Raw genomic sequence first — 27,892 nt, forward strand, 5'->3', positions numbered from 1 at the left:
CTTGCAGAGAGGGGACAACACAATGCCACCTCTGTGCGCCCTGAGCCCTTGGCAGAAAAACAAATGGGCGTTACGGAGTGGCTATGCAGCACGGGGCTGGCATGTAACTCCAAAAGAGACTGTTGCAGGAAACCTGTTGGTTTTTCTCCTAAAGCTGAAGATGTCTAGAGGAGACAGTAATGCCGCAGTGTTGAACAACTGCAATATCATAACATAAATGAATTGCAATGTTTTTGAAGCTACCGGGCTAGTTCGGTAAGGTTGGCTTTTCATTGAAGGTCAGTTAGCGGATAGAAGCTCTCAAATAGCAGTGGCAGAAGCTGTGGCGCCATAAAAATATGTCAAAAGCCTGTCTGACCTGCCCTGAAGGATTTGGGTTGTTGAGGCAGACTCCTCTTTTCTTTCCCTCTCTCCAGCTGCACTGGTTTCTACAAGCTGTGTATTGCCTGTGATCTGTGCACAGCAGCTGCCATGTACATGATAATGTATGCAGGGAAACTGCTGAAAAGTAGTGCAGGAGGGCTTCCAAAAACCTGCTGTCCCCTGTTTTGCAGAATGCCATTCGTAACGGTCTTAAGTCAGAATATGCTTGGCGTCTCAGAGAGCAAATGGGGAGGAGAATACGGGACAGCGTAATGCGCTGCTCCTGTGCTAGGAAGCTTTGAAAGCTTCGTACGCAATGGACAGTGCCCCAAGGAGAGAAGCTGGCTTTTGCACAAATATCCTCTGTACATCACTGCATTCTGTGCACCGTAGCCTCTCGGACGTTGAAGCGCCATTCACATAAAAACTCTCCAGAAGCTGTGTTTAATTGCCTTGCCCATGGTTCTTCCATCACACACCTGCCAAATACGGGTGGCTTAATGTAAAACTCTGCAGCTATCTACATGATCACACAGTAATCCCTACCGTAAGCTCTTGCAAAACAGGAGTGAGGATAAAAACAGCTGTTTCCCTTCTGCATGTGGTTCGGGGGAGTGATGGATGCAGCCCCGGTGCTGTAGGATGCAGCAGGCTGGGATGGTGGTGGGCATAGCCTTGTGTGGTGGCAGGCAGCCTGCTCAGCTGAGCTTCATCCCACGTCGGTCACTTTAGCAAAGAGAAAATACAATGGCCTTCTTTATACTTTCATGAGGTGAGGTGTCAAATGCAGTAAATGTTATCCAAGGTTGGGTGAGTGGCTGGAGCAAGCCTGGAGAATGGGAAGAACAATTATGTGAGAGGAGAAGCAGGCAAGGGTGAGTTTGCCAGGCAGCCCTCCAGGGAGGGAGCTCTGCATAATCACAAAACCATATGCATCTCCTAGGACTCTTGTGTGTCATAGCCTGTGTGCCTAATGACTTGAAACTGCAAATAAATAATGGTCAAAATGAATATCTGTGCATCAGAAAGTAGATAATAAGCTTTGAACATTAGACTGTGCTGAAATTTTGTATAGTCAAAATACAGCCTTTATCCTCATTAAAGGGAGAACAGTTGTGGGGGCTGGGTTTAAAAAAAAAAGTGTTGTTTTAATTTTTCTCTTAGTCAGGCTGCAGGAAATAGTGTTGTGTAACTAACCTTGGCCAGACTTTGAACATATGGGCTTTGCTCATCATACCATGTGTATTCTCCATCTAAATCAAGTTTTTCAGGGAACTCTTAAGGTTTTGAGCACTGAATCTAAGGCGATGCCAAAGCACAGTCCTGGGTAGAAAAGCATGGCTGTTCTGCTGCCAAGTTAACTTTAGATCAAACTTCTCGGTAGTCTTTTATTCTTCAAATTCTGCATCGTTACGTCTAACTGTGAGGTGAAAGGTCAATGATCCTAGCAGGTTTTTGAAATAACAGTAGTGGTCGATCAACCCCACAAGGCAATGCTTTTGACCTTTACCAGCCTGTAGCAGCAGTTTCCTTCATGCCGAGTCCTGCAGAGAGAAATCTGAGAAAAGGCTGTCCTAATGTGAATTGGCCTATTTTGCCACCAGGTTGGATTCTCTGGATTCAGATGATAGAGCAAATGCGTTGCGCTGTCTCGAAGGGGCACAGAAGGAAGATCCATCCCTGTGTTTAAAATGTGATAGATAATGAGATTTTGCACCTCCAGCAGTGAGTACAAATTTGATGAATTTACCTTCAGCTTCAAATTCACTTAAAATAGCAAATAAAGGTTTAATTGTATTTTTAAGCAGGCAGTGCATCTGCCTTGTGGAGTACTTTAGGGTCTTAAAGTAAACAGCTTTTCTGCTTTTGAAGGTCTAGTGAGGTCTCATCATGAGTTGGTGCTAAAGCTTTTACTTAGCTTTAAAGGTAATAAGGTAGAGCAAACACATAATTACGTTTAGCCTAACTAATGTATGCCAGCAGATGAGTGATTAGAGAAGGCTCTGGTATGGCTTCAGAACACCAACAGCGGGGCATATCCTCTGCGTGCAACGATTTCAAGATTTGGAGATATAGGTACCAACGGGCTCCTACTTCGACACTACTTAGCTTATCCATGGTTAGTACGGCTTTTTGTTTACCAAAAAAAAAAAAAAAAAAGATTTGGGCAGTGATTAAGAGAAGAAATTGGTATGTTTATTGTGATACACTATAAGATGAAGCAGGAGAGCACTGAAAATTCATCTGCTATGATGCTTTCGTTTGGGTTGCTGCTCAGCCTTTCTGAAGCAGCACAGCAAAGCTTATCTTCCAGATGTCCTCTGATTTACATGCATCTCTGAGAATGTACGCATTGAGGTTTCTTTCGTTACAGATTCTGGCTGAATATATTGTCAGACTCAATAATCTGTAAGGTATTTGCCTATATGTGTTCTTTCTAGGCCTGTTTATTATTCAAGGATCTAGAAGGGATTGCCTGCTTATATCATCGAGTTGCCTCTTATCTCAGGAAACCACGTAAAGTAATCTCCTCTAATAGATGGCTCCTTATTAAGTATTTTGCCCCCTTTATGTGTGTTGGAAACCTGAGGAATTTCAGTGCTGTGAAACTGGAAATGATGGCTTACATTTCATTTGTAACTAGTTTGCACCCATTTTATTTATATGCTGAATTAACTTCAAATATTTCTTCTTGGTCCTTAGTGTTATTAAGCAGTGTCTTCTCATTTTTTTACTCCATCCCTGCTTCTGTGTTTGACACAGGGTCAGTCTGGTTCCCCCTTCATGTTGCTAGAGCAGGTGTAGGCTAACAAAGAGTGGTAGGCATCCAAAGAGTGGTTCAAGTTGACATTGTGAAAGACTCTTGTTCTACAGCAGCACATGCACAGGATAGTTTTGCACGCACAACGTAGTAAAAATCACCCACAACATTTTGGTGGCGGTGGGGTTTCTCCTCATGGTGTCTCGGTTGGCATTACGGATCATGTTGTTCTTTCCCCAGCTATTTCAGCAGCTCTAGCACCAATAACCTCCTGCCAAAGGCTGACCGCACTTCCACAATTGCCAGGTGACCAGTAGGAAATCTTGTGCTTGGACATGTAGTCGCTGGGGCCACTTTTGTCCCTCAGGTCCTGTCACTTCAGGATCCCCTCAGCAGCCAGCGGCCCCCCCGAGGCCTACTTTTGCAGGCCGGCAGCTGAGGGGGAGGTGGAAGGGCCTTTGCTGAAGAGCCCTGCGTTTGGCTTTCAGAGCCAAATGACTGCTTTTAATAAGCCGTTATGACAGTTGTTGTTTGTTTGGTTGGTTAGTTTGTTAGTTTGTTTGGTTTTAATCAGTTTCTGCTTGTGCTAAAAGCCGGGGGGAAGAGGAATAAACTGGCTCTATATTAATCCTTCTGAGAGAGAGGGATGAAAAAATAACGTTATCTGTCAAGTCAGAATGGACACCTTTGGCTTTATTGTATCCTAAGCTTGGACTAAATTTATTTAATGACTAGAATTAAAAAGTTGATACTTTTTGCTTCTGGGAAATGATGCATTTTATTCTCTGCCACAGAGCCCTATTTTATGTTCCATTCAGTCAGACTGTCTGAATTATAAAGCTCCAAAAGTGTGTGTTAGGTCCACCAGAGCCTTGCCCCACCTGTGCTGTGTGCTGCCTTAACAGTTAAGGCTTTTAGCGCTGTCTGAAGGGCAAAAGTCTGTCTAATGGTACATCATTTTTCTAGGTTGCATTGCATCCGAACTCGGGAGTAATAGGGGTTTTGAAATTGTATTAGCTGCCATTACCAGCTAAGAATAGACATATGCTGGATTTCTTCAGGCAGGAGGGAGCAGGGGAAGCAGTTAGCTTCAGCATATCAGCTCTGATGCGTGGTAGACCACTGTAATTGGCACAGTATGTTATGTAGAAGGGGCTGGTTACACAACATATAGACACTAATCCATTTCCTAAGAAGAGCGCAGGCTCTTCCCTTCAGGAAATGAATCAGACTTCATAAACAAATCTCTTCTTGCTGACTTCTGCAACTGCCAGTAAATGAACGGGAATAGTTGAATCTGTTATCATGCTTCCAAAATACCAGTTAGCAAATGGTTCTGCCAGACTTCAGCAGGGGCATCGACTTGGTCTCATAAAAAATCTTACTGAACTTCATCCTTCAGGTTCATACTCATGTTGTCGTTACATTTATTTGTAGCCAAAAAGCAAAAGCACTGAAAAATGTGGAGAACTTGTGGTGCTTGGAGTCCTGCAGCAGCTGAAGCTGTAAAGCATGGGCAGATGAGGAGCGCTGTTGAGTGCAATGAGCCATTGCAGGCATGGTTTCTCCAGGCTGCACAGATGGGCATGTTGCTTTGGGAGGCATCAGTGGGGCTCTGACACTGATGTTTGGCACCTTATCTTCCCCTTTCTGTGCTCTTTCCTCCCTGTAGTTGCTTTTATGATGAGGGAGCACAAGACCAGCAGGAAGGTAGGAAATCCCACAGTAGCTTGTAGCACTACTTCTGTTCCAAAATCTTCATTTTGAAGTAGAGGGTTAAAAGTAAAGATAGGGGGTTTTATTTTAACCAGAAATTCTGTGAGTACTGGTTGACCTGGTACTTCAGTTTCCAGTCATTAATTTTTTTCTCAAATGCTGTGGCTAACCCATATTAGATACCAGAGAAAGCAGTAGGGAAGGAGTAATGAATGTGCTGATTGTTTAAAAAAATACATGCTGTAATGCTTGGAAATGCATCAAGTTTATCTGAATTCTGAAAGGTCCTCTATTATTTAGGATGCTTTGACACCTCCTTTCTTTCTTTCCCAATAGGTGCTTTGGTAGATAAAAAGGCGAGCATGGTGAGGATTTCCCTAATAAGTTTTTATTAACAGAAAATCTAAGAAGTCTCCATCCCCAACTAGTTTCACCCACAGCATCCTTTTGGTCACAGCTTGTATTTGTCCGTCTAAAGCTCTGATGACTTGAAACCTGTTTCTGAATAATCAGGGATGAACATAGCTGTCTGCTTTTTACAGGGTGTAAACAAGTCTGAATGAATGGCCCAAGTCCTGCAAACTTTGAGATGACCAGCAGGAAGTTTGGGTAAAGCTAACAAATGGCCTGGGGTACCTAGGTCAGTGTCTCCCATCGTCTTGCCTTTGGTTTGCTCTGAAGCTGAGCTTGTGTTCACGTGCACTTTTTTATGTGAACAGACACTTTTACATGGCTTATAGAGTCAGATTCACTTAGAAACAAGTATAATTGTTATTCATCACTTAATTACAAAAATGCGCCCATTAATATGTAGGCAAGTGTTTTCCTATAGTGGGTGTTATGGAAGAAGTAGGTAAATGACCATTTTGACCAATTAAAAAAAAATTGGATGTGGGAAAACAAATGACATGGTTTTTTTTGTGCTTAAGAGTTTTGCATGCAGATTAAAAAGTGCAAAGTGTGGTTTCAAAAAGTGGAGTGTGTGCATGAATTGACACCTCAGATTCAATGGTATTCTTCCAGAAACAAGAGACATTGTCTCTGTCTGCTGGCAGGCTCCTGATTTGCAAGCCAGCTGTTGATACTCTGAAGCATTATCCTGGCAGTGGTCTGCCCTTCTTTTGTTGTTGTTCTTGTCTGATTTTTCCCTTTATGGCTGCGAGTCATGACTCTTTTTAATCCAGAAATTGCTGCTTATTCAGTTGCTGGCTTATACCTTTACAGTGACCTCAGGCTAATAAAAATGAAGGAGGAAAAATGGGAAAATAGGGACCACCTTGGTGTATTACTGTGGTACAATGTAACCAGAAAAGGAGGGCCGTTGTGGGTAGAGACAGTAAACCCCAGGTTGTTCCAACTTTCTAATTCTTGTAGATGAGCACAAAATTGCAAATAGTGGTACGCATAGGAGAGGGTTCAACCAGATCAATATTGCTCCATCTTTCCAGTAACTACATGAACTAGCTGGGAGAAACAGGCAGCTGAACCCAGAGCCAGTAGCTCTAATGGCTATATTGCTAATAAGTTTAACAGCGCCAGTGTGTTTTCAGGCAGGGGAATCTGGCTGTCCGTCCTGCATAACTGTTGGTACCAGGCAACGTTCGTGCTGTGAGCCAATTCACTTGGTCGCAAACCATCCAACCATGGAAATTAGGTTGGGCCAGGGACCATTTCCAGTCCACAGCTTGGATGCAGCCACTATTTTCTGTGTCTGATGGCCTTGCTGCCAGAGTCTTGTCCCAGGCCTTTATCATTAATTAATCTAGATATATTTCACGCATCCAGGGCACCCACCTCATGTGGCTGCCCCCGTTGTTGAGGTGTCAATTTGCCTATGAGATATTGGTTCTGTGGTTAAAAAATAAAACAAAATTGCTGGTTTAAACAAGGCCTGGGCCTTAAAAATGGTCAATCTGTAAGCATTTCTGCTGTTTTGAGATCTGTAACAATAAGTTTGAAATGCCTGAATCTGAGACCAAAAGTAGCTTGAGATTCTTAAGATTAACTTTAACCAGATGTCTGGGGGAGGGCAGACCTTTGGAGGCTGCAGCACTGAGCAGAAGTGCAGGCGCTGCCAAATTCCTGCCTGTGACATCAGCCAGCAAAGGGAACATCTCTCCGTGAGCCCTTTCCTCTGATGTGATACCCAGAGAAGTACGTTTGACTGGTCTGAGCAGAGCATTTCTTCATCGTGTCCTGTAGATAAGGGAGAAGAGATGTGAACTCATCTTTACGTACCAGCTCATGCCCTGCTTACATCATCCTCTGGTGGCGTCTTCACGGGAGTGGGGCTGCTCTGAGGGCTGCCGGTAGAAGAGCCCAAGCCTCGTTTACAGCTAGGGTAACAGCCCCTCCAGCGTTTCAGAAGATGAAAGTTTTGGTTGTGTGTTTTCAGGGCAGCTAACAGAACAGTGCCAAGCTGTAGCACAGACAAATTTTTGAAATAAAAGCCACTACTCATCCACTCCTTTGAAACAAACGTACAGTTTGGGGTTGGGTGCTGAAGGGAGAATTCTTCATCAGGGTGATCCAGCTGTAGAGCAAAGCTTGGAGAAGATCTAGAATGTCAGGAAACCCTATACGGGGAGGCTTTACCTGAACTTTTTGTCTTTGAAAAGACCTCTGGCCCTTAAATTGATACTTCTGCTCCTTCCAGTCCCTAAAATTTTTGAAATATGTTGGGCATGGAGTATCCACAGGCCTTACTCCAAGCATTGTTTTCACCTCAAGCATCTCTTACTGTAACTCAAGGCTTCAGTAAGATCTTTGGTTTTGCTGCCAAGTGACTGTAGAGAACTCTCGTACATAGGCTGTCCTAAAACTTCAAGATGGACAGAAGATAAAAAAAACTTTCATTTCCTAGTACAAGCTGGTAATGCCACACAGGAACCACGAAAAGGAAGTGTGCAACTTCCATGGCTTGTGAGCTTCTCTACCTGAGAAAAGCACAGGAAATTTTGAGTACATTTAAATGAAGTATTTGAGAGTGTGTTTGCAATAGAAAGCACTGTCCAGGTAGAGACACATGTTCTGTAGGTTTTTCTGCCTTGTCCAGTTTGCCTGCCACTGATAAAATTGTGAGGATAAATTCTCTTTTCTGTAGTCTTCCATAGCTTATTTTTGTACAGGCTGCTTTCCTACCCCCACACCACTCTATTTTGCTTGTTTGAATTTTGTACTATTAGAAAAGAGTCTGGGGGTTGGGGAAGACGCTATCCTGAACTGAAGCGTGCTTTATCCGCCTCCCATCCCAATAACCCTGATGTGTCTCCTGCTAGGAAGAACAACCAATTTGCTTTGCTCCCATATGTAAACAAACACGAGAAGTACCACGGTTGGTTTCACCCCGCTCTGATGTCATTTGAGAGTTTTGCTGCTGACCTCGTGAGCAGGATCAGGTGAGGGCTGCTGAAGCACAGCCGGTACCTGCCTGACCGGGGGAGTGCAGCCACAGCTGCTGCACGAGGCAGTGGTGGTAGGGGTCCTTACCTGCCACAGCCACGGTGGGGTGTTCTGCTGTAGGAGCCTTTCGTGTTGATTCCTCTTCTATGGAACGTTTCTTGTTCATTTTTAGTATCATTTTAACTGTTCACAGGACGGCTGATCTGAAACTATCCTCTGGTCTGGGTCCTCTAGTACCAAGGAGATTGTGTGAGATTATTTTAGCTCAGCCAGCTACAAGACTGATTGCCTTTTTAATGTCCAAGATCAGAGGATCAAGAAAACAAAAAGACTTCCTTAGAAATATGTGTACCTTGAACACCCAGGTGATAGTGGTTTTGCAGTAGTTTTTATAGCATTTGTCTCCAAAATCTACCTCTTTTGCTGTACCACAAAATTGCACTTTCTCCCTCCAGATACAAATAGAAGTTCTGCTGAGGACCCCTTGTATCACATCTTATGGAAACAATTTTAACCAGCTAGTAAGGGAGAGAGGAGAAGGTTTGGAGTCAGATATGCTTAACTGGTAGCTACTCATAATTTATGCATAAGTAACATGAAAATAAACAGAACAAGATGTCTAACTTGGCTCCCCTTCCTCCTATGCAACTAAAGTGATATGATTTGTAGAAATCACAGATCAGAGTGACACTGGTGTTGCTGTTTGGCGAGGTTATCTATTACCTGAAAAAAAAATAAGCAGCGTGGGTGAAGAGGGGTGGAATCAATTGCTGAAACTGAGAGTAGAAAGTTTCTTTGCAGAGGGAGGAAAAAAGGGCAAATATATGGTTATCCCTCCTGCCCAAGAGATAAATTTAATTCTTGTTTAATGGGAGCATATCCAGTCTTGGTGTTATGCTTTTACCTGCTGTTGGTGGTAACTGCAGCAACCTTGATGAGTTTGTGTATCGGCTAGTTGTTGTCATAAAAACTTAGCTGGCACAGGTGACCTCTGGGTCTCCTGGGCTAATGGCCATCCTGCCAGGTGACTTAGTATCAATTATTCATTTCATTTATTTTTACTCCCCCAGATTGTTTGAGCCTTGATTCTGGGGGGTGTGGTGTCAGTGCCTGCACGATGAGGAGATCTTACAGCCCTCCTGGTCCTCCCCACTCGGTGTTCTTACAGCTGAGCTGTTGTGGAGTAAAGGTGTCACGACCGTCAAGAGGAGGCGGGTTGGGATCCCTGTGCTTATGCAGTCCAAGCTACAGTTGTAGGATGTGTCAGGGTCTGGGGAAAACTGAGGGATTTCACGTCTTTTAGGCATTTTGCATTGTTTTGCTTGAACTGCCCTGTTTATAGAGCCCCGTTCTTGAGAGCCTGCCTCTTTTGTTGGGACAGTGCTACCAGATCTGTGCACTTGGTTAGACCTGCTCATGTTTGGTATCACTGTGCTTAAGTTCTCTTGTGGAGCAGAATCCTGGTGTTCTTTTCTCTACCCACCCGGGATTGTTTTAGAAGAATCTCAAATATCTATGCTTTGATTTTTTGTTTATTTTTTAAACTAATATTCATGTTTTGTAATGTTTCCTAAACAGGACCAAGTCTGATTCCATGGTGTGTGGTTACTTATTGTTAGCTAAGCTCTTTTGAACAACAAAAGTTTTTATTCTTGAGTCTCAATAGCAACTTGACTGAATCTGGGAGGGCACAAGAGGAGGAACTTCCTAACAGCCAGTGCTGAAACTCGAAACTTTCCGTGAGCCCTGCAGAGGAAGCCATTTAAACTGAAGCTTTTTCTCTCCCTGAAAAAATGCACAGTGAAAATGTTTTCTTTCAAGTACAAATTCACTGTTGGGGCAGAGGGGAACAAACCTTGAATTTGAATTTGGGTAAATAGTCTTCATTAGACTCCCTTTTTTAAACTTTAAACTATTGCTTAATTTTCTACATGCTTATTTCACAATGGTGGATAGTGAACCTTTGTTTGCCTTAAATCCCATTCCCCCTCTCTCCCTCCCCTAAAAAAAATTATTCTGTTAACCAAAAGCTAATACAGCCTAATGTGTTTCCTGTCCCAGGTAGCAGTGTCAGAACCTCCTATTTATGAAGTACTGAGGTAAGTGCCAGTGCACCATGCGGAGAAGCCCTAATGGAGGAAATACTTTCCATGTTACATATTTGGAGATTACATGCAGGGAAATATTCAGTTGTCGAGTGCAGCTGGAAGGGTTTTCATTACCACGTCTGTCACCACCGGACTGCTTCATAAACACAAGTTGAGTCCTCCCTTCCTTCTGGTGTTGGGTTGACCTCACACAAAATACCTTCTCGATGTCCCAGCAATCTCAGTAACTGGGGTGCAGGGAGAGTTTTGGGTGTCTTGAAGTGTTTTGTCTGCAGCCTGTTGCCTCAGTTGGATAGGTCTGTTATTATCAGAATACTGTGCTGTTTTAGTTTCCTTGCCTAGGGGTTGCTAAATCAAACGCTCACTGCCATCCTTACTGCAGGCTGTGTGTCATTTGTAGTTTATGACCTGTTCCCTACTGCTTATTCTTCCCATTCATGTTCTATCAATAATACGTCTCCTCTCACCTCGCTCTCTCCTTTTCCTCACCTTCCTGTTTATTCATTCTTTCCATGGCTCTGTCCTACCAATTTGAAATTCAGAAGAGGCAGGCTGAAAAAAGACTTCCTGCATGAAGTCTTGGAGCAGTTGCACATCCTTGGTATTTAACAGCATTCAGCATTAGCAATATTCAGCAGTCATCTGATACGAAAGTGAGATGGGACAGCTTGGATTGGAAAAACACTGGCACCAGAAATCTGGTTTGAAAACAACACAAAAAAGCCTTGTGCATTGGTGATGTGAAAGGTATTTGGCATGTTTAGCTGTTTTTATCTGCCAGATGTCGCCTTCTGAAAACCTGAAGTACTGTTGCATCTTTGTGTTCCAGCATCTCTTTTCCCACCAGCAGCCCGTAGTAATTCCCAGTTTAGCAATGGACTTTATTCAACCTGTTTATTATTGAAATGCATTCAGTTGTTTTGAGTAATTGAGAGACAGCAAACGCGTGATGCCTCTCAGGCAATGGGCAGTGGGCTGGGATGCTGAGCTGTGTTTTTCTACTGCTTTTAGATGGGAAGAGATTTTCCTTTGCAGTAAGATGAAGGGGATGGCAATATCTGCCTTAGCCTTGTAGCTTCCAAGCCACGTTTGACTTGGTGAGGAAGGGGACAGCAGCTGCTGGAGCAGGTATGGGGGCTACCGCTGCAGTTGTTTGGGGATGCACAAACGCTGAAACCTCGCTGCTGACAAGGAGAGGGGTGACCTTGGTCGTCTGATAGCTGCTGGTTAATGGGCACTGCTGAACACAGGAAGGCTGGGATGCAGAGGCAGTGTCTGCGCCTTTCCCCCACGTACACACACATCTGAAATCTATGTTCTTGCCAATAGCGTGAGTGTTTTTAAATGGCCAAGCCTAGCAGGACGTGTAAATCACTGTCAGCCCTCGCATAACCAGAGTGCTGGAGCCAAAGCTCTGGGGAGAGGAACAGCATGGCTGAAATGTGCGTGAGCATGAGGGGTGCCAGAGGAGCAGGCAGCGTGGGATGACTGGGAGAACTGATGGGAGTCCAGAAAAATGTCTCTAAGCTTTTAAGTGATTGATTTGGAAGGGAAGGAGACTAATGGACTGTCTTTGGTGCCTATATGTCTTAAATACAAGTTAGTAGTCAAGCACTTGGGAAAGTCAGGATGTAAATCCCTAACAGTCAGTGCCTTCTGATTAGCATGGAGCTGCCATACCATGAGCTCTCGTTTCTTTACACTGAAGTATTTTCCTTTAAACACTTGATCAAAATAAACTTAAATTCTCAAGATAAAAATAAAATAAAATTAAAAAGTGAGTGGGAAAAGCAAAGACAAACCTTGATCTTTCAGACTTACGTGAGCGAAGTAAGTATTTAAAGGTGCAGTGCAAGGAAGGGAAAGATGTGTTTGTGAAATCGTCTGGTTGCTGCATTTCTAAGAGCCTTTGTTAGCTTGCATTTAATTATACTGTGCAGTGCAGATGACGAAAATCTGTGTGTATTTCCAAAACAACCCATTTGTTCACTTCAATGTTCAAGGTCATAACTGTTTTGGGTCTTCCTTGTAAACTTGCAGTTGCTGTTTGTTGGTGTAATTTAGAGCAAACTGTCCAGCTGATCTGTTTTAGGGGCCAGATCCTACCCACGGGACAAACAAAAATGTTTAGCTCCCAATGGCCTCTGAGTAAATTATTAAAATACTTCCACCACCCCGTGCATTCCCTCCCTCCAGATGCTGTAGTTGGGACATCGCTGAATTAAGTAAACTGCTTAATCTGCTGAAGACTGTTAATGATTTACGTCTTTGATAACTGTTCATGGGTTACATGTATTCCTCCAAAGCTCTGTGTGCTCTTGATGAGACAGAATTCACTCGTGTTAGTTATGAAATGTGGAAGAGGCTGACCGGACCGTCAGGTTGTTTCACCTGGATGTCTTCGGCATGACTCAAATGCCAGAGCAGAAGAGTGGGAGGAGGGACTGCTCGATACAGCAGAACGTGCATGGATTTTGAAACCCAAAGGGTGTTGTTTAAGCTTGTGGGAAGCACATCTCCTGGCTTGAGATAACTGGCTGTGTCCTCTCAGTATTTTTGCAAGGTAGCTTAGCTGTCTGCAGGGAAAGCTGTTCCTCTCCCCCGTGCCCTCCACTTAAGAAGCAATCCTGTCTGATCTGTGAAGAGCTGAGCCAGAATTACAAACCTGACTTAGTTTTTCAGGCAGTGCTGAACCTGCAAGGCAGCAGAATCGTAAAGTACCCTTCCCATATTCATTGCCTTTACCTCCTCTCAGCTCATTTTTCCCCCAGCAGATGCTGTGAGCTGATTTTGTGCTTTAACTAACACCAGGATTGACTCGCCTACTGGGTGGTCTCTAGCTGGCTTCTACCTTGCATTACCACTTAAAATCTGGTGTCCTCTGGCAAGGTCAGTGGTGGATCAGGTCCGCTTCGATCTGCTGCTATCCCCTGTTTTTGATGGCTCTCAAATAGCCCGTGTCATTACTTTGGGCACTTTTCTTTGTGTTTCTGTGCTAACTAGTAGTCTTCTGGTGGAAGGCAACATCTCGGAGTAAAGTGGTGTGGAACAAGCTGTGTTCATCTGCATGCAACATCTCTTCATGTAATTCCAGCCACCGTGAAAATACTTCTTAACCCAAAGATCTGTGTTGTGTATTTGTCTTGTTTTACGCCACGTTGCCCTTTCCTAAAAGGAAATCATACAAGTCATCCTCCAGTTGCTAGTAAAATAGCTGAGTGTCTTCAATCTCTACTTTTCTTTCGAGAGGACTGCCTAGTTTGTTAATAGCAGTAACAGGCATGGCACCACGCTGACCATGCTGTGGATGAAGCTACGATGCTGCCTCTTACAGCATTGCACAGCTGATGATGCGCTGTGCTGCTGTTACAGGCCAACTCCATGCTATGTGTTTTGAAGTAGTTTGCATTTGTTGTGAACTGTGTATCTGTTAGCTCTCAGCGTTTTTATGTGAGTTCAAGAATCCTTATCTGTCTGAATTTGGACATGTTGGGAAGGGAGCTTACTGAAAGTAAGCTTTCTGGTGAGGAACCTTGTCTTTATTCAGGATGGGCAAAGTGGATCAGATTTCCCCTGAAAATGTGTAGTTGCTCAGGAGCTAAATCAGCAATGAAGCTGAAAATCCTTGCTTTGAAGTGCTCTGCCTCAAATACCTGATTCCTTGCAATATATAAATATTAACACCTTTATTGTTATCCCCACACCCAGTAGCATGCCCTTGTAAGAACTTTTTACTTCTGAACTTCAAGATGTTACCTTTTGTATTAGCTTGGAATAAGATTTAAATGCGAAGGGCTGCAAAACAAAGAGGAAGATTTTTCAGAGCTGATTTTATCTTGAGACCTCAAATCTGTTTCTTCCAAGATAAGACCAGTACTTCCCCAATGAATGGCAGCAATCAAGACGTGGAGAATACAAGCAGAGACAGCATCTGGACAGGAACTGCAGAGGATTCTTCTTGTAACCCTCTAGAGAAAAATAATTCAGGAGAGTACAGTAGTAACACAGTGCAGATTACAAGGTGTAGTAAGTAGTAAAAAAAAAGTAACGAGGTGCAGGGAGGCTTTAATAATGTTTAATGGTTTTGCCGTGAACAGGAAGCTGTCTCAGTGCAAAGCAGTAGTTACCTGTAAGGTAGCAATCGGATAAACGAACTGGAGCTGCTGCAGGCGTTATTGGTTTGGTAGAGGGGTAACAGCCGCCCAAGCAGTGGCCTCCTATCAATAGACAGTTCCCCCAGACATCTTTACAAAGCTGCACTGTAATGCATTGCACCATTTCACATGTTTAAATGGTGTATGTTTCCAGACCTGATGGTGGAGTCGGTCTTGTGTCCTCCTTATGCTTATGCAACAGACTTTGCTTTCTGGGCTCATCTTTACAAGGAGAAAACATGATATATACCGTCAAGGTTTTCCCTGGGATGTGATTGCCTCTGCCTGTTGCTCTCATTTCTTATTTTCTTTCCACCTTTCTTGCAAGGAACATGTGGTTCTGGGATTGCCCCTTGGGGCTGTAGCTGGTGAATCCTCTGTTTCCTGCCAGCCTAATGCAGTCTGGGCCAGTCATCTGCCCCAAATTAGCAGATAAGCTGATTGGGACTGGAGAGTTGGGAAGAACTGTGGGAGAACATAGCAAGTGGATGACAGCGTATTGCAGAGAGAATCTAACGTTGATAAATATATCTTTCTTCTTCTTTCGTCCATATGCTGTAAGTTTTTAAATTATGCAGGTCTGAATAAAAAAACATGCGCAGCCGCTGTCAAATAAGCAAACACTGCTGGGGTACATAAGGGAGGGGGGAGATGGATAAAGAGAAGAAAGATAAAGCTCTTACAATTCAGCAGGTTCATCTGTGTCTGGATGGCTGTGTCTGATACAGAAGATGCCAGTTCAGACTGGATATTGCCTGGTAGAGGGATTGGAAGACGGGTGAGGAGAACAGGACACAAGAACAGCCTTCCCAAGAGACTGGAAAGATCAATTACATTAACGAGAAAGCATATAAGAAATTATAGGACTATACGTAGCAACTAGCATATGGAGATAGTGGGGACAACAAACTTCCAATCTTGTAACCCAAGAGCAGGAGGATGTTCCGTGAACTTAGCAGTTAACTAACTTCAAAGGTGATAAAATAAAATTAGCTCACTATGAAATGGAATACCGCAGGGTGGGAAAGCTGCAGTGGGGCTGTATGAAAGAGGTGTCTGGATGTGAAGAGGCATCGCATGTTTGAAATTGATTTATTTTTTTTAAATAGTAACATCTAAAATTTAAGGTGGGATGTTCAGTCTTGCAGTACAGGTTTAAAAAGTTTCTGTTTACGTGTGTTGTTTTCCTTTCCTGCGCGCAGCCCTCGTGGGAATGCTGAGGTGACAAGCTGTGACTGCCCGCTAAACCCTCAGTGTCAGATCACCTCTGAGTTACACACGCAGAGGCCTGGGCCTTGCTCGCACCTCACAAGGCACTTTTCAGTCTGTATGCAAAGAAGAAATCTGAGAACACCTGGCATGGCACTTGAGGGCTGCAGTTCCTTTGCAGCTGAAGAGCAAACCCTTTAGGACTGGGCTGGGTTTGTGTTGCTTTGCCTGCCTTTCTCTGTTCCTTTTTGCTGGCACTGAAGCTGCTGGGCTTGCTTCTTTCGTTCCCAGATGATCACTTGAGTCCCCAGCCAAAGCTGTGCTGCTGATCGGAGCTTCTTGCCTCCTCTGGCAGACCAAAGCAGGTAGGAGCTGGGTTTGTGCAAGGGCAGTGAAAACATCTCTGAGTCAGGCTGCCCTGAGAATGAAGCAGCAATGAGCAGAAAAGCTGAGGGAACATTTTATCACCTGTGAATCATGGTTCAAGTTCAATGTCAAACTGGACAGACTGGAAATGGGGGGACTGCAGAAAGTCCTTGATGCCCCAAGGACAACATTTCCAGAGGCATCTTGGTGTGGTGCAGAGCAGGGCAAACACATTCCAAGAAGATGTGTTTGCTGTCTCTGGAAAAACAGTGCCATGATTGTTCATCACTATGTGAGAAACAGAGCCCAGCTGTTCTTACAGAGGGCATTTCAGTAAGCCTTCAGCAGCTACAGCCACATAGGACAATCAGCTGGTCACGTTTGTTGAGTAAGGAACTTACCTGTACAGTATAGGTATCGGGGTGTTCTTTTTTGCACAGAGAACAAAACCAGAAAAAATGGTTAATTAAAGTTCATAAAGTGACAGAAATAAATGTGTAAATTGGGAGATAACAACTTTAATGGGAGCTATGTGGGTGTTAGGACTAAAAGCTCCTGGATTGAAAATGAGTTTGTTTGCGCCAGGGTGTGATTGATGCTGTTCTTGAAATCTAAGAAACTCATGGAAACAGGTTTTCCCCTACAACTTTGTTGTGCTCTCCTCTTTTAGAGGCCAGAGCCCTATTTCTGGTACGCTTACGCTAGTACTCTCAACTATCTGCAATAAATGGTCATACTCTGTTTAATACATAAAATATCCTTCAAGAAGTGGTGAAGTAGTTCACGACTTAATTTACTCTTTTGCAGCAGATGATGCAGATGACTTACACCCAGAAATTAAAATGCTGAGAGAGCATCATCCTGTGGAAGTGGAACTGTGGGTTCCTTCCCCCGCAGTAAATACATAATTCACCATGTGCTGCACTGTATAGTTAACCAAGGGAAACATTTATATGAAAAATAAATTGAGGCCTAAGGGTATGGCTGTTTGAGCCAGGATCTCTCGTCGTCCTCCATATCCCTTTATTACTTGCAAGCTTTGTTCTTCGGCGCTCATCTCTCCTCTCAGGTGCTGTGCTGTTTTCTCGCTGATGCGGTGGTATCATTTCAGAGCAGAATGGGAATGAAGAGTAAAACTGAGGCAATTCTTTCTGCCCCATCTGTCAGTCATTTTTGTTATAAATTTCGGCTAGGGACTTCACTTAGTCCTTGCGATCAAATATCAATCTTCTCCCTGTAGCCCATACACAAACACTATTTCTTAGAAACGTAATGCTGATGGTGTGTATATTGAAGTAGGTATATCCAACTTTCTCTGTAAAGATTTAAAAGCATCTTCTTTTAAATCTGTTGTGTAATGAATTTGTTTTTTTCAGAGTGAAGCATGCATAGATGACGAACTTAAAATTGGTCATTAACTTAGTTGACAGCTCATAGAAGCTCTGAAGGAAAAAAAAACCTGCTGGAGAGGTGTTCCTGCAGGGCAGCGTAGAAGCAGGCTGATCACCTGGTAGATTCTTAATCTTCACCTCTTGCTTCATGGGGAATGTAGAGGAGAGTTGGAAGCTTGCTTTCTTGCAAATCACTGATCCTCCAGGTATTTTTAGCGTGGTTCCACTGAGTCACTTATTGCATAGCAGCCCTCTGTTCTAATCGAATGAGGATCTTTCTAATAACTTCCATTACTTAGACGTTTGAATGTGGGAAGGAGGTGAAAGTAATTGGGTTGAAATAATTAAATTATCCAATGTGATTACCTTCAAAAGGTTGTGTGTTTATGCTTCCCAAATGCAAACAGGAATCGATCAGAGCAAGAAGCACCAAAACTGCATCTGATCTGGAAGAAAATCGTTCAGTGGGATGCAGAGGGGGGAGATCTGTGGGTGAGTGAGTGATGAAATTCATTTTGTTTCCCCCAAAGACCTGTAAGGAAGATTGATGCACAGGTCTTAATGAGGGAGTTAATTCTGAAACTTTGCTGGAAAATAATTCAAGCGTGATATAACACTTTGGGTTGAATGGTTTCCCAAGCTGTAGGCTGATGCTTACTGAGAACTTCATCTCTGCATTTACCTGCATTTGCAGATAAAATTAGTTTCCCTACAGCATTTATGCAGGAATGTGGTGTAGTCACTGCACTGCTTCATGTGGTATGTGATTTACAGTGCTTCTGTGGAGCTGCTGAAGACCTGAGGCAGCTCTGCATCCTGAACTTTGCGCTGATAACCTCAACATAACATTACTTCTCTGTGGTTGTGACTTTGAGTCCATTTTGGTCAGTCTTTGCTTGCCCATATTCTCTGCAGTGGAAACCGGTCAGAATCTGATTCTGGTCCAGTGCCTGAACAGCAGAGCACACACAGCTTCCAGGCATACATGCTCCAGTAACTGGAAAAATCACTGAACTGCGCTGCTCGTTGTCCAGAAAGCTGAAAAATGGCTGGAAACTCTTTCACAGCTGAGTAGAAAAACTGTCATGTTGCTATCATTTTTTTCTGAGTAATAAAATTCCACTTCTCCTGAGATTGACTAGAAAATGAAGGAGACACTTTCCACAAAATAACAACAACAAAAAAAAAGAACTAACAATCTTCTTTGTAAACTGAACTGTGTTAAATAAAGAGGTGTCTCTTTCTCTTAGGTCTAAGTACCGCTGATAGTCTTAGTTATTTCTGTGATACGTAATTCCATGGTTGCATATAACCTACCAAAACTCTGAAATTTTCCCTATTATGCAATATGCATTTGCATTTGGTTTACAGCAGCATGAATTAAATGGGGAAATATCTTGAAAAGCAAGCTTTGAGTTAGAATATTGTGTCATCTGAGTGCGAGTTGCAGCTGTTCTTGAAAATGGCTCGAATCCCTCCAAACAGAACACTGTGTGAAAAAATCCCACCTTTTGATACATCTGCCTGCTTGCTTGGCACGCTGCTTTGTGCAGTGTGTTTTTTCTGAAGATAGGTGGTGGATGTACAGTACTTAAATTCTGCAGTTTTCTTCCAAGTGCACTTCAGCGCAGAGCTTCATTCCAGGACTCTTCTGTTGCTTCCCTCCTGAGGGGAGAGGAACTAGCAAAGTGCTTTGCAAGGTCAGTAACCTCTGAGCTTACTTTTCACAACTCTTGAGTAGTTCATTCCCCGTCTTCTCAGCAGATGTTGGCTCAAAATGAGATTATTCATGACCAAAAGTTTCATAAAACATATGTCTTCTGATTTTTGTGGGATCCAGGGTCTTGCTGTGGTCCATGGCAAGAAATTATGCTAGTTACTCGGAATGCATGAAGCAGGAGACATTCACAGGAGGCAAAGCAAGGAAAACAAAGATTTAATAATGCTATTTATATTTCATAAGGAGAATCATCAAAGATAGAAAAAATCACATTCATTGCCACCAGCTGGTGGTCAAACCGAGTACTTGACTAAATACCCTCGGCCGTTTCTACCCAACCCTACTCTTTGCACCAGGCTGTAGGGCTGTAGTGATGAGCCTCACCTAAAAATCACAGAATTGTAGGGGTTGGAAGGGACCTCAAGAAATCATCGGGTCCAACCCCGCTGCCAAAGCAGGTTCCTTAGAGCAGGCTGCCCAGGTAGGCGTCCAGACGGGCCTTGAATATCTCCGGAGAAGGAGACTCCACAACCTCCCTGGGCAGCCTGTTCCAGTGCTCCGTCACCCTCACCGTGAAGAAGTTCTTTCGCATGTTGGTGCAGAACTTCCTGTGATCCATTTTGTGGCCATTACCTGCTGTCCTGTCCCCACAAACCACTGAAAAGAGGTTGGCCAAATCCCGCTGTCTCCCACACTTCAGGTATTTGTAAACATTAATAAGATCCCCTCTCAGTCTTCTTTTCTCCAGGCTGAACAGACCCAGGTCTCTCAGCCTTTCCTCATAGGGAAGATGCTCCAGGCCCTGTATCATCATTGTGGCCCTAAAAAGTTCTCTGCTAGCCTGGGTATGGACAAAAATTGGGGCAGTGGGGTTTTATATCACTGCATGGGGTTCACTGTGTGCTTGAACATTGAAGGAGTCATCAGAGTCCTTTCCCTGGCAGAGCTGATCCCTGTGCTACTTCTAACAGATCCAGCTCTTCACCTCTAGGACTGTGCACAGCAATTCTTTGCTTCGGCTCCCCGGCAGTGGTTGCGTTTCTTTGGTGCTGAGAACAGTCCTGCACACAAGGATTGCTGGACTGCTGGCAATGGTGGTGGGAGTTTGGATACACCAGGAGGATGTGCAAGGTGCTGGCTGCGGGGAGTTGGCCCAGGTCTTACCACTCCTACAGCTTTGTTGCGGGGCGGGAGGCACACAGAGTAATGAGTGCAATTATTGCTGCTCGAAAGTCTTTTGTTTAATAGGAAGCCTGATGACTGAGTTACAGATGGAGTTTGCAACAAAGACATTGTATCTTCTCAAAATGTATTTCTGTAGTCAGGTCTGAGAGAACCTCTCTCTAAAACAAGACCTGAAATAAAGCCAGCTTTTCAAAACTTTTATCTTTCTCCCACCCGCTGTCTCCTTTTCCTGAACCAGTGTTTCTTGCACTACATTTTAGAAACCAAACCTGCCCTTTTATTGTGAAAGGACCTATAACAGGTCTACAGGGATGAATAGCTGTACACCATAACATACTCTTAGAAAGAGTCCAGTTAGTAAACCTTGATGAGTTCAGTTTAAATCACATTTGTTCAACAAAACCAGTGAAAATGAATCGGAACATGAAATGTGCCCCAGTGTTGTATGGTTCCTGCAGAACCATCCATCAGAATTGTGTGATGGTCTTCATGGGGACCAAAATAGGTGAGCCTGCAAGGGACAGTCGTGTGCTTCACTGGGATGGTGGTGGAAGTGTTGGGGGGGTTTTGTGGGGTTTGATTTCCTTCCAGAAAGACAAGAGGATTGAGGGTCTATAAGATATACTCCTCCTGGTGCCTGAGGTTTTGGCTCTCAGCTATTGAAATTCTTTCTGTTTTCCCCGAAACACAGGCTGCTTTGGAAATCGGTTCTGGTTTTGGCTTTTGCTTTCACATCTTTACTTGCGAAATCTATCAGAAATGAAACTCTCTGTTACTGGTCCCGGCAACTGGCATTGGTCCATGAGCTGCCACTAAACATGAAAGGTCTTTTTATTGTTTCAGAAAACCCCAGCAGTGGCTCGTATCATTAACTGACAGGAGCCAGAAGCTCTTCACATCTCACGCCCACAAAAGCCCCTGGAGAAGTCGGGGGGGGAGGAGAGGGTTATAATGCTGCAATATCTTTAGTGCAGTGGTTAAATATTTTTCTTTATCGTGCTTCTAATGACAATGTCTGTCTGTTAAAGGCAGTAAAACTGTCAGTGCTGTGCTTGGATTTTTGAATACTACTATTGTCATGTTTATTTAATGACAGCAGATAAAGCTTTTGCTGTTTCCAGTCCAGATATTTTTTTTCCAGAGGTGTAGCTTTTGAATACTCCTAAATTGTCTATTATTGGATATCTAGGAACAGGTAGTATTTTTAGTTTTTTGTTTCAACACTAAAGAAAACTTAAAATACTGATGGTGGGAATATGTGCTGATACTCTACTAGGCACACAGAAAACTTCACAGATAGCACTAACCCTGGATGTAATGTTATGCTAAACTCTTCTCCTGTGTTCTGCCAGTTAAATATCTAGCTACGAGTTTTAAAGAATTTTCCAGAATAGATCCTTTCCCTGTTTGCAAACTTGTCTGTAAGTGGGTTAAATCAGCTCTGTGGTTAGGGCAGCTGGCAGAAGGGGATGCCTTTATTTTTAACCATGTAACGTCATTAACACCGATGACCTCCCTCCCTTTCCAAAGAGCAGCAACAGGGCAGGCTTTGATCTCTGGATGAGCCTGACGCCTTAGAAGGTGACAGGTTAAAATTTCCTCTGCTAGGCACTCACTACAAATGGGAGTATAGCTCAGTCCATACCTTGTGTTGGGTCTGATGCTTACCTCTTCCTTCTCAGCCCTTTGGTAAGACAGGAGGTTTGAAAATCACAGAATTATCCAGGTTGGAAGAGACCTCCAAGATCACCTAGTCCAACCTCTGACCTAACACTAACAAGTCCTCTACTAAACCATATCACTAAGATATATAATACACATATATACAATCGTGTATAGATTGTATATATTTGTATTTTATATATATACACACACATACATTTTATTTATATACACATATATACAATCTAATGTATAAACAATGATGAAGGGTATGTTAAAATGCTATTCAAAATGCCTTCCTGAAGCCCAGGAATACCTGCAAATATTATAGTAAATAGTATGGGGTAAAGGCTGCCCCTGCTCTTTTGCACAGCTGGCAGCCAGTGTGTCCCTGGGGCAGGAAGGCAATGGTGCGTTACACGTGTGCATCTCCTTGAACAGAATCGTTTAAAAAAGGCAGGAGCAAGGAAGGAAAATGTTCACAAAGAGGAGAGGTGAGATCTGTTAAATAAAACCCATACCCTACGTTTCTGTACCTACAGTCTGTATCTGTATGGCTGGAGCCAGTGTTTCTCTGGGTATTCTGGAGAACTGGAGAGGACAGGATAACTCGTTTCTCTAGGTAGTGGTGGCACTGGGTCTCCAACATGCAAACATCCAGGCACAGTGCTTAGACATGTATGATGTGGCAATACTGCATGCAGCACCTGTATTTGTTTTTTCTCTTGCCTTCACCCAAGGCAACCACTAAATGAAATCCAGGAGCCCTGCCTGGGAGTCAGTCCCAGAGGCTCAGCTCCGCAGCTCCAAGTGACAGGCAGCCTTCCAGCAGTGAGCTGACGAGGACCTCTGGCCAGAATAGGGATCGAGGAGAAAGTTTTGCATCCTGGCCAGTAGCATTGTGCAGAGTTTTGTGGAGGACACTGCAGCCTGAATGCACAGACTGGGCAAAATGTATTTATCCGAAAGAAGATACCATGGTACGTACAAGTACTTGTATCAGTTTTTGTAGGTGATGAAGCTCAGAGCTCCTACGCTGAGGTGTGCGTGTTGCTGTAGATGTAAGCACCTCCTCAGCAGCACCATGACTAGCACCAAGCAGGTAAAGCCCAACTCCTGCACATGTGCACAGCCGAGCAGTGCGTTTGAGACCTGCTGGTACCACCACAGTAACCTGGACTCGAGACACCTGCTCTCAAGTATAACAGAGAAAAAGCAATTTTTAAAATATGCATTATCACATCCCATTAATATACAAAGACTAAACCCGTCTTTTGTATGGTAGGGTTACTTCTGCGTAGCCTGGCTCATTTAAAAATAAATCATCTCTTTTATAAAAGTGGCAGAAGAGTATCCATTGATTTGACAGGTTCAAAAAAATCCTTCCAAACCAATTCACTGGCAACAAAATGAAGGGGCAATTCATTTCCATGGTGATGCCAATTGAATCACTCTAGAGCAGTTGAAGGATGGATCCTGACCTGGGTGGGTGCTGGGTTGCAGTCCAATAACCATGCAGCTAGCAAGTACTCTTCGTTCTATATATCCATTAAAAAAAAGGATGTTTTCATTCGCACACTTTTTCTTTGCATTCTTTAGAAGCTTCAAAAGGTCAGGCTTTCACATCTACTGGGTAGTATTGTATCGAGAGGTATACAAAAATGTGCAGAACTTGAGCTGAAAAAAAGATGCTCCCTTCTAAGGGCTTCTTCTAGCTTCAGTTGTTGGTGCTGTTTGTTCTTCAGCCTGAGCCTACTTTGCGAAAAATGTCAATTACCCAGAAAAGATTAATGAACCGAGGTCAGTTTTTCTTCTTTCAATACAAGTCTTTACCTAATCCAGTCATCTAAGAGAAGAAAGTCATGATTCGTCGTTTCCTGATGTGAAGATTTTTATATTTTTGTATCTGCTTATACATAGGTATTAGAAGTCTGTTATAATGCTTAACATAACTTTTAAATAGTTGTTTTGAAGCTATGCATAGTAATCATCCTTAATTTAAAAAATAAATTGTTTACAAGACCTTTTGTTTTTCTTTATTTAAAACGATTTGCTGGGAAGATGAGCATTTCTGTAATGAATTACATGAACTGACTTGCTGATTATGTTCCCTTTCAGACACCTTAGAGGAAGATAACATCTTTTCATACTCTTTGTTCTTACAATATTTTTTCTCATTTTATATGAGCAGTCACTGAATAGAAATACATTTGACTGTGTAATGAAATGAATTTACTATGTGCCTACAGAAGAGGCATACGCTAGTAAAAGCAGTTTCACTCTTAACAAGGAACCTCCACCAGTTATTGCATTTTTTAACGTAGGCAGAAAATATATTTTGTTTCAGTATAACTTGGTTAACAGTCTTAACCGTGACGTGATTGTCAAATTAAACAGTAAGTCTACAGTGGGTACAGTTTCAAAAACAAAAACACAACCACCAAAGCATCCAAATTATTGCTATTTTTGCAAATAAATTTGATTTTTTATCTCTTGCCACTTTTTTTTTAACAAGTTAAATAATATGTCATATGTCATAGCCCCCAGATTTATTATTTGCCAGAACCCTAAAGTGGAAAGGAGAGGCAACCTTATCTAAGCCTGGGATTTTGGAAACCAGTGGCACTGAATATATGGATTGGGATGGCTGAGAAAGACGGGTCTCTCACAGGGAGCGTATTGGTGCATTTCCTCAAGGCAGTTTCAAATCGAGTTATTTCAGTTCCCTGTGATTCATCCCATTTTTTTTTTGTGCGTGCATGTTCATTCTCACAATAAACTCGGTTGTGGAGGATAAACGCGTTGGTGAGAGCTCATCCATTTGTGAAACAATGGCTGATCCAATTCCCGAATTACCGGGACCTTCTCAGCAGGCTGTGCTGGACGCATCCCAAACCTGGGGCACAGCTGCAGGGGGATGGTGTGTCTAAAGCAAGGAGTGACAGGAGGATTTGGTCCTCTCGCTATCAACAGTACAGTGGTATCGTTAGCAGCTGATGAAAAAGTATTGGTAGTTTTCCTTCAGACCTGCTGCTGTGTTTATTTCCAAAAGGACATTGCAGTTAGGAAGCAATTACACTGAATTTCCTATGTTTTGAGCAATTGTGAGAGCTTTCTAACAATGGGGCTTGCTGACCCAGTGGAATTTTATTTTTTAGGGCCACATACAATGTTGAAGTGTACAAACAAGACATTTCTAAAATGATACAACTTGCATGGTGATGAGATATGCAGGTCTCTGAATTATCGGCTCAAAAAGCAGTTTGGATTCAGGGCACGATGAAGAGAAAACTGATTTGGGATATATGTAATCCAGGAACGGAGAGTAATGCAGCCCTTAACTTGAAGTTTGCACACTAATTTGTTGACAGGACAAATAACTAGTTTTTGAATTGCATTATTTTATCACGTGGCATCTCTGTTCAGACGTGATTTGTACACATAACATTTCAGATCGATTTATATTATATTAAAGTATTGCTCTGAACTTTTACTGGGTAAAAAGGGATGAAATCTGTTTTTCCAGGGAAAAAAGGTAACAGTAAGAATAACAATGTAGTCCTCTCCATAACCCCTTATTTCAATGTGTTTCAATAACTGGAAAGAGCCATTCTTGACTGATATATATATACGTATTTTTAATACTATCAAGTGTAAGTTATAGACTTGCTGCTAGAGAATAAGGCTTATATTTAACAATAGTTTTTTTAGATCCTTCTTGTATCTATTGTTGTATCCTAACTTTGGTAGAAAAAATAAACAGGCATGGATTAAAATGCATTGTGCTACACTAACTTGATGCTGTCTTGGATAACTAAGTTGTCTAGATAAGGTTAATACATTTAGTGTAAATCAGTAAACATGGAATACAGGTTTAGATGGAGCAATCACTAGTTAAAACTAGTGAATATAAGGCTCTGAAGAACAGTAAGGCAGGTAAGAGTTGGCAGAAATAGAGATGACGGTGATATGTGCAGCAACAAGCAGGAGATGACTGCTGAGATTAACTAGGGACTGACTGCCAGCTGTTTTAACTAGTGACACTATTAGTACCCCTGTTTTGATGAAATTAGCAGATGTACTAAGTTTGAGAGAGTCTCATTAAGAAAGAAGTTTTAGAGATTGGGTCAAAAGAAGTAAATGATACTGAGAGCTGAAATAATTAGTCTTTAATGACCTGGAAGGTGCATCAGTTCAGTCCTTGGTTCAGGAAGCAACTAACAAACGTCTCAGCTGTGCGAAGGGCATGCTGATTGAGTGACAGGGGGCTGCAAATGTGATACGAGTATGAGAAACCTAAAGCCTGGGAAAGTTTTCTAGCTAAGGAAAACCACTGATGTGTTTGCGGAGAGGCTGGAGCACTTCAGTAACTCCGTACTGATGGATCAGAGGAGGGCTACCAAGCAGCCAACTGTTACGAGGCGTTCAGCTTAGTACTGCATCATGCCAAGGAATCGGCTACCCTCATCGCCATCTGAGCTTGATATATAGGCCTGCTGTAGGAGTTTGTGCATTTATTGTTCTTAGTGAAATAATTCAGTTTTGAAGATGGTCTTCCACATTCATCACCACCACTTTGTTTTCTTTCCTAGTTTTCCATTCTTCCTCACGTGCGTTGTGTTTGTTCTTTTGTAGAACTGTTCGTGTCTGGCTGAAGAGAGACAGCGGGCAGTACTGGCCCAGCATATACCATGCAATGCCATGTAAGTATAAGGAAGCATTCATTATCTACTGTGTATTTACAAAATGTCTCTTCTGATTTTGATGAAGCTTAATGTTTATGACCATTTGCAAGCTTACCAATCCATATTAAATTCAATGCTTGAACAGTCCCCTTGGTTTCTGTGAAGCCTTACCAAGTTGTATGCTAATGCTCCCAAGAGACATCAGGGATTACAGCAGCAAAAGAACACAAATATGCTAGCAAGGGATGAGCATGTAATGCAAACATAGACCAACAAATGTGGGAGCTCAAAATGTAGGCTTGCATTCTGCCTCTAATGGAGTCCATAAAGCTTTGTAAGTCTCCAGTATAAATCACTCTGCCCTTCCTATTTCATGTGCTCAGTCCATTAGAGTGCAATGGTAAATGGTTTTATTTGATAAGAACTTAATATCCTGTAGTAGCTAATATGATAGAGGGCATACTAGGCAGATTTTCCAGTGGAGGAGCAAAATCATTTTACCCCCGCAATTAGATGTGGAAAAACCAAGTCTCCCTGATGGATCCTTTCAGTATGATCTGCTGTAGGCCTCCTCTCCCAAAGAGTGTGTTCATGCTTTAAAAGAAACTGCAGATCGATGTCCATTTTTCCAGGAGGCAGTTGAAGAAAGTACTGCCCTGTCATAACCTGTGTTGAGTGCAGGTGTATAACTCCTCAGGTCACCAACAGCAGGAGTATGCTAATATTCTTCTGTCGCCTTCAAATGTGCTGGGTTAACCCATCTTTAGAAATCAAACAGATCAAGGTGCATTTATCAAGTCCCATTGAGGTATTCTGTCTGGAGAAGGTAGTATTTTAAGCTAACATGGCTAGATTTGGAAAAGGGCATCTGCCTCCATGATGCATAAAATACTTAATAGATATAAATGTTAAACAGTTTTAGTAGCACAGCACCAGCTTGGGGCCATAGAGTGGCCCTGATGTTTGCCTGCCCGCCCTGAGAAAGCATTCATTTGGTAAATGGAGAGGAAGATCTCTTTCCTTTGGTGATGGGCAAACTCATAAGAATATTTGAAGCCTCAAAAGTATTTTCTGTTCAAGATTTTTCTGAAAAAGGTATTGGAAAGCAACTAATGATGTGGCAGTTTGTGGATCTCTGTCAAACAGTTATGAAATGGTTCTTCTCACAGT

General features: G+C 42.8%; 1 protein-coding gene across 2 annotated transcripts in view; it reads left to right on the forward strand.

Annotated features, from left to right (window-relative positions):
* The window catches only part of WDFY2 (WD repeat and FYVE domain containing 2), a gene marked incomplete at its 5' end in the record, with an annotated part of 80,007 nt that overhangs the window by 24,020 nt on the left and 28,095 nt on the right, over window positions 1–27,892 (forward strand). For both annotated transcript variants that reach the window (XM_083828517.1, XM_083828516.1), the window contains one exon: window positions 26,673–26,740. In XM_083828517.1, the coding sequence (XP_083684643.1) occupies window positions 26,734–26,740 (7 nt within the window). The remainder of the gene's footprint in view (window positions 1–26,672; window positions 26,741–27,892) is intronic.

The sequence above is a fragment of the Anser anser genome, assembly GCF_964211835.1.
Source record: "Anser anser genome assembly, chromosome: 1".
Lineage (NCBI taxonomy): Eukaryota > Metazoa > Chordata > Aves > Anseriformes > Anatidae > Anser > Anser anser.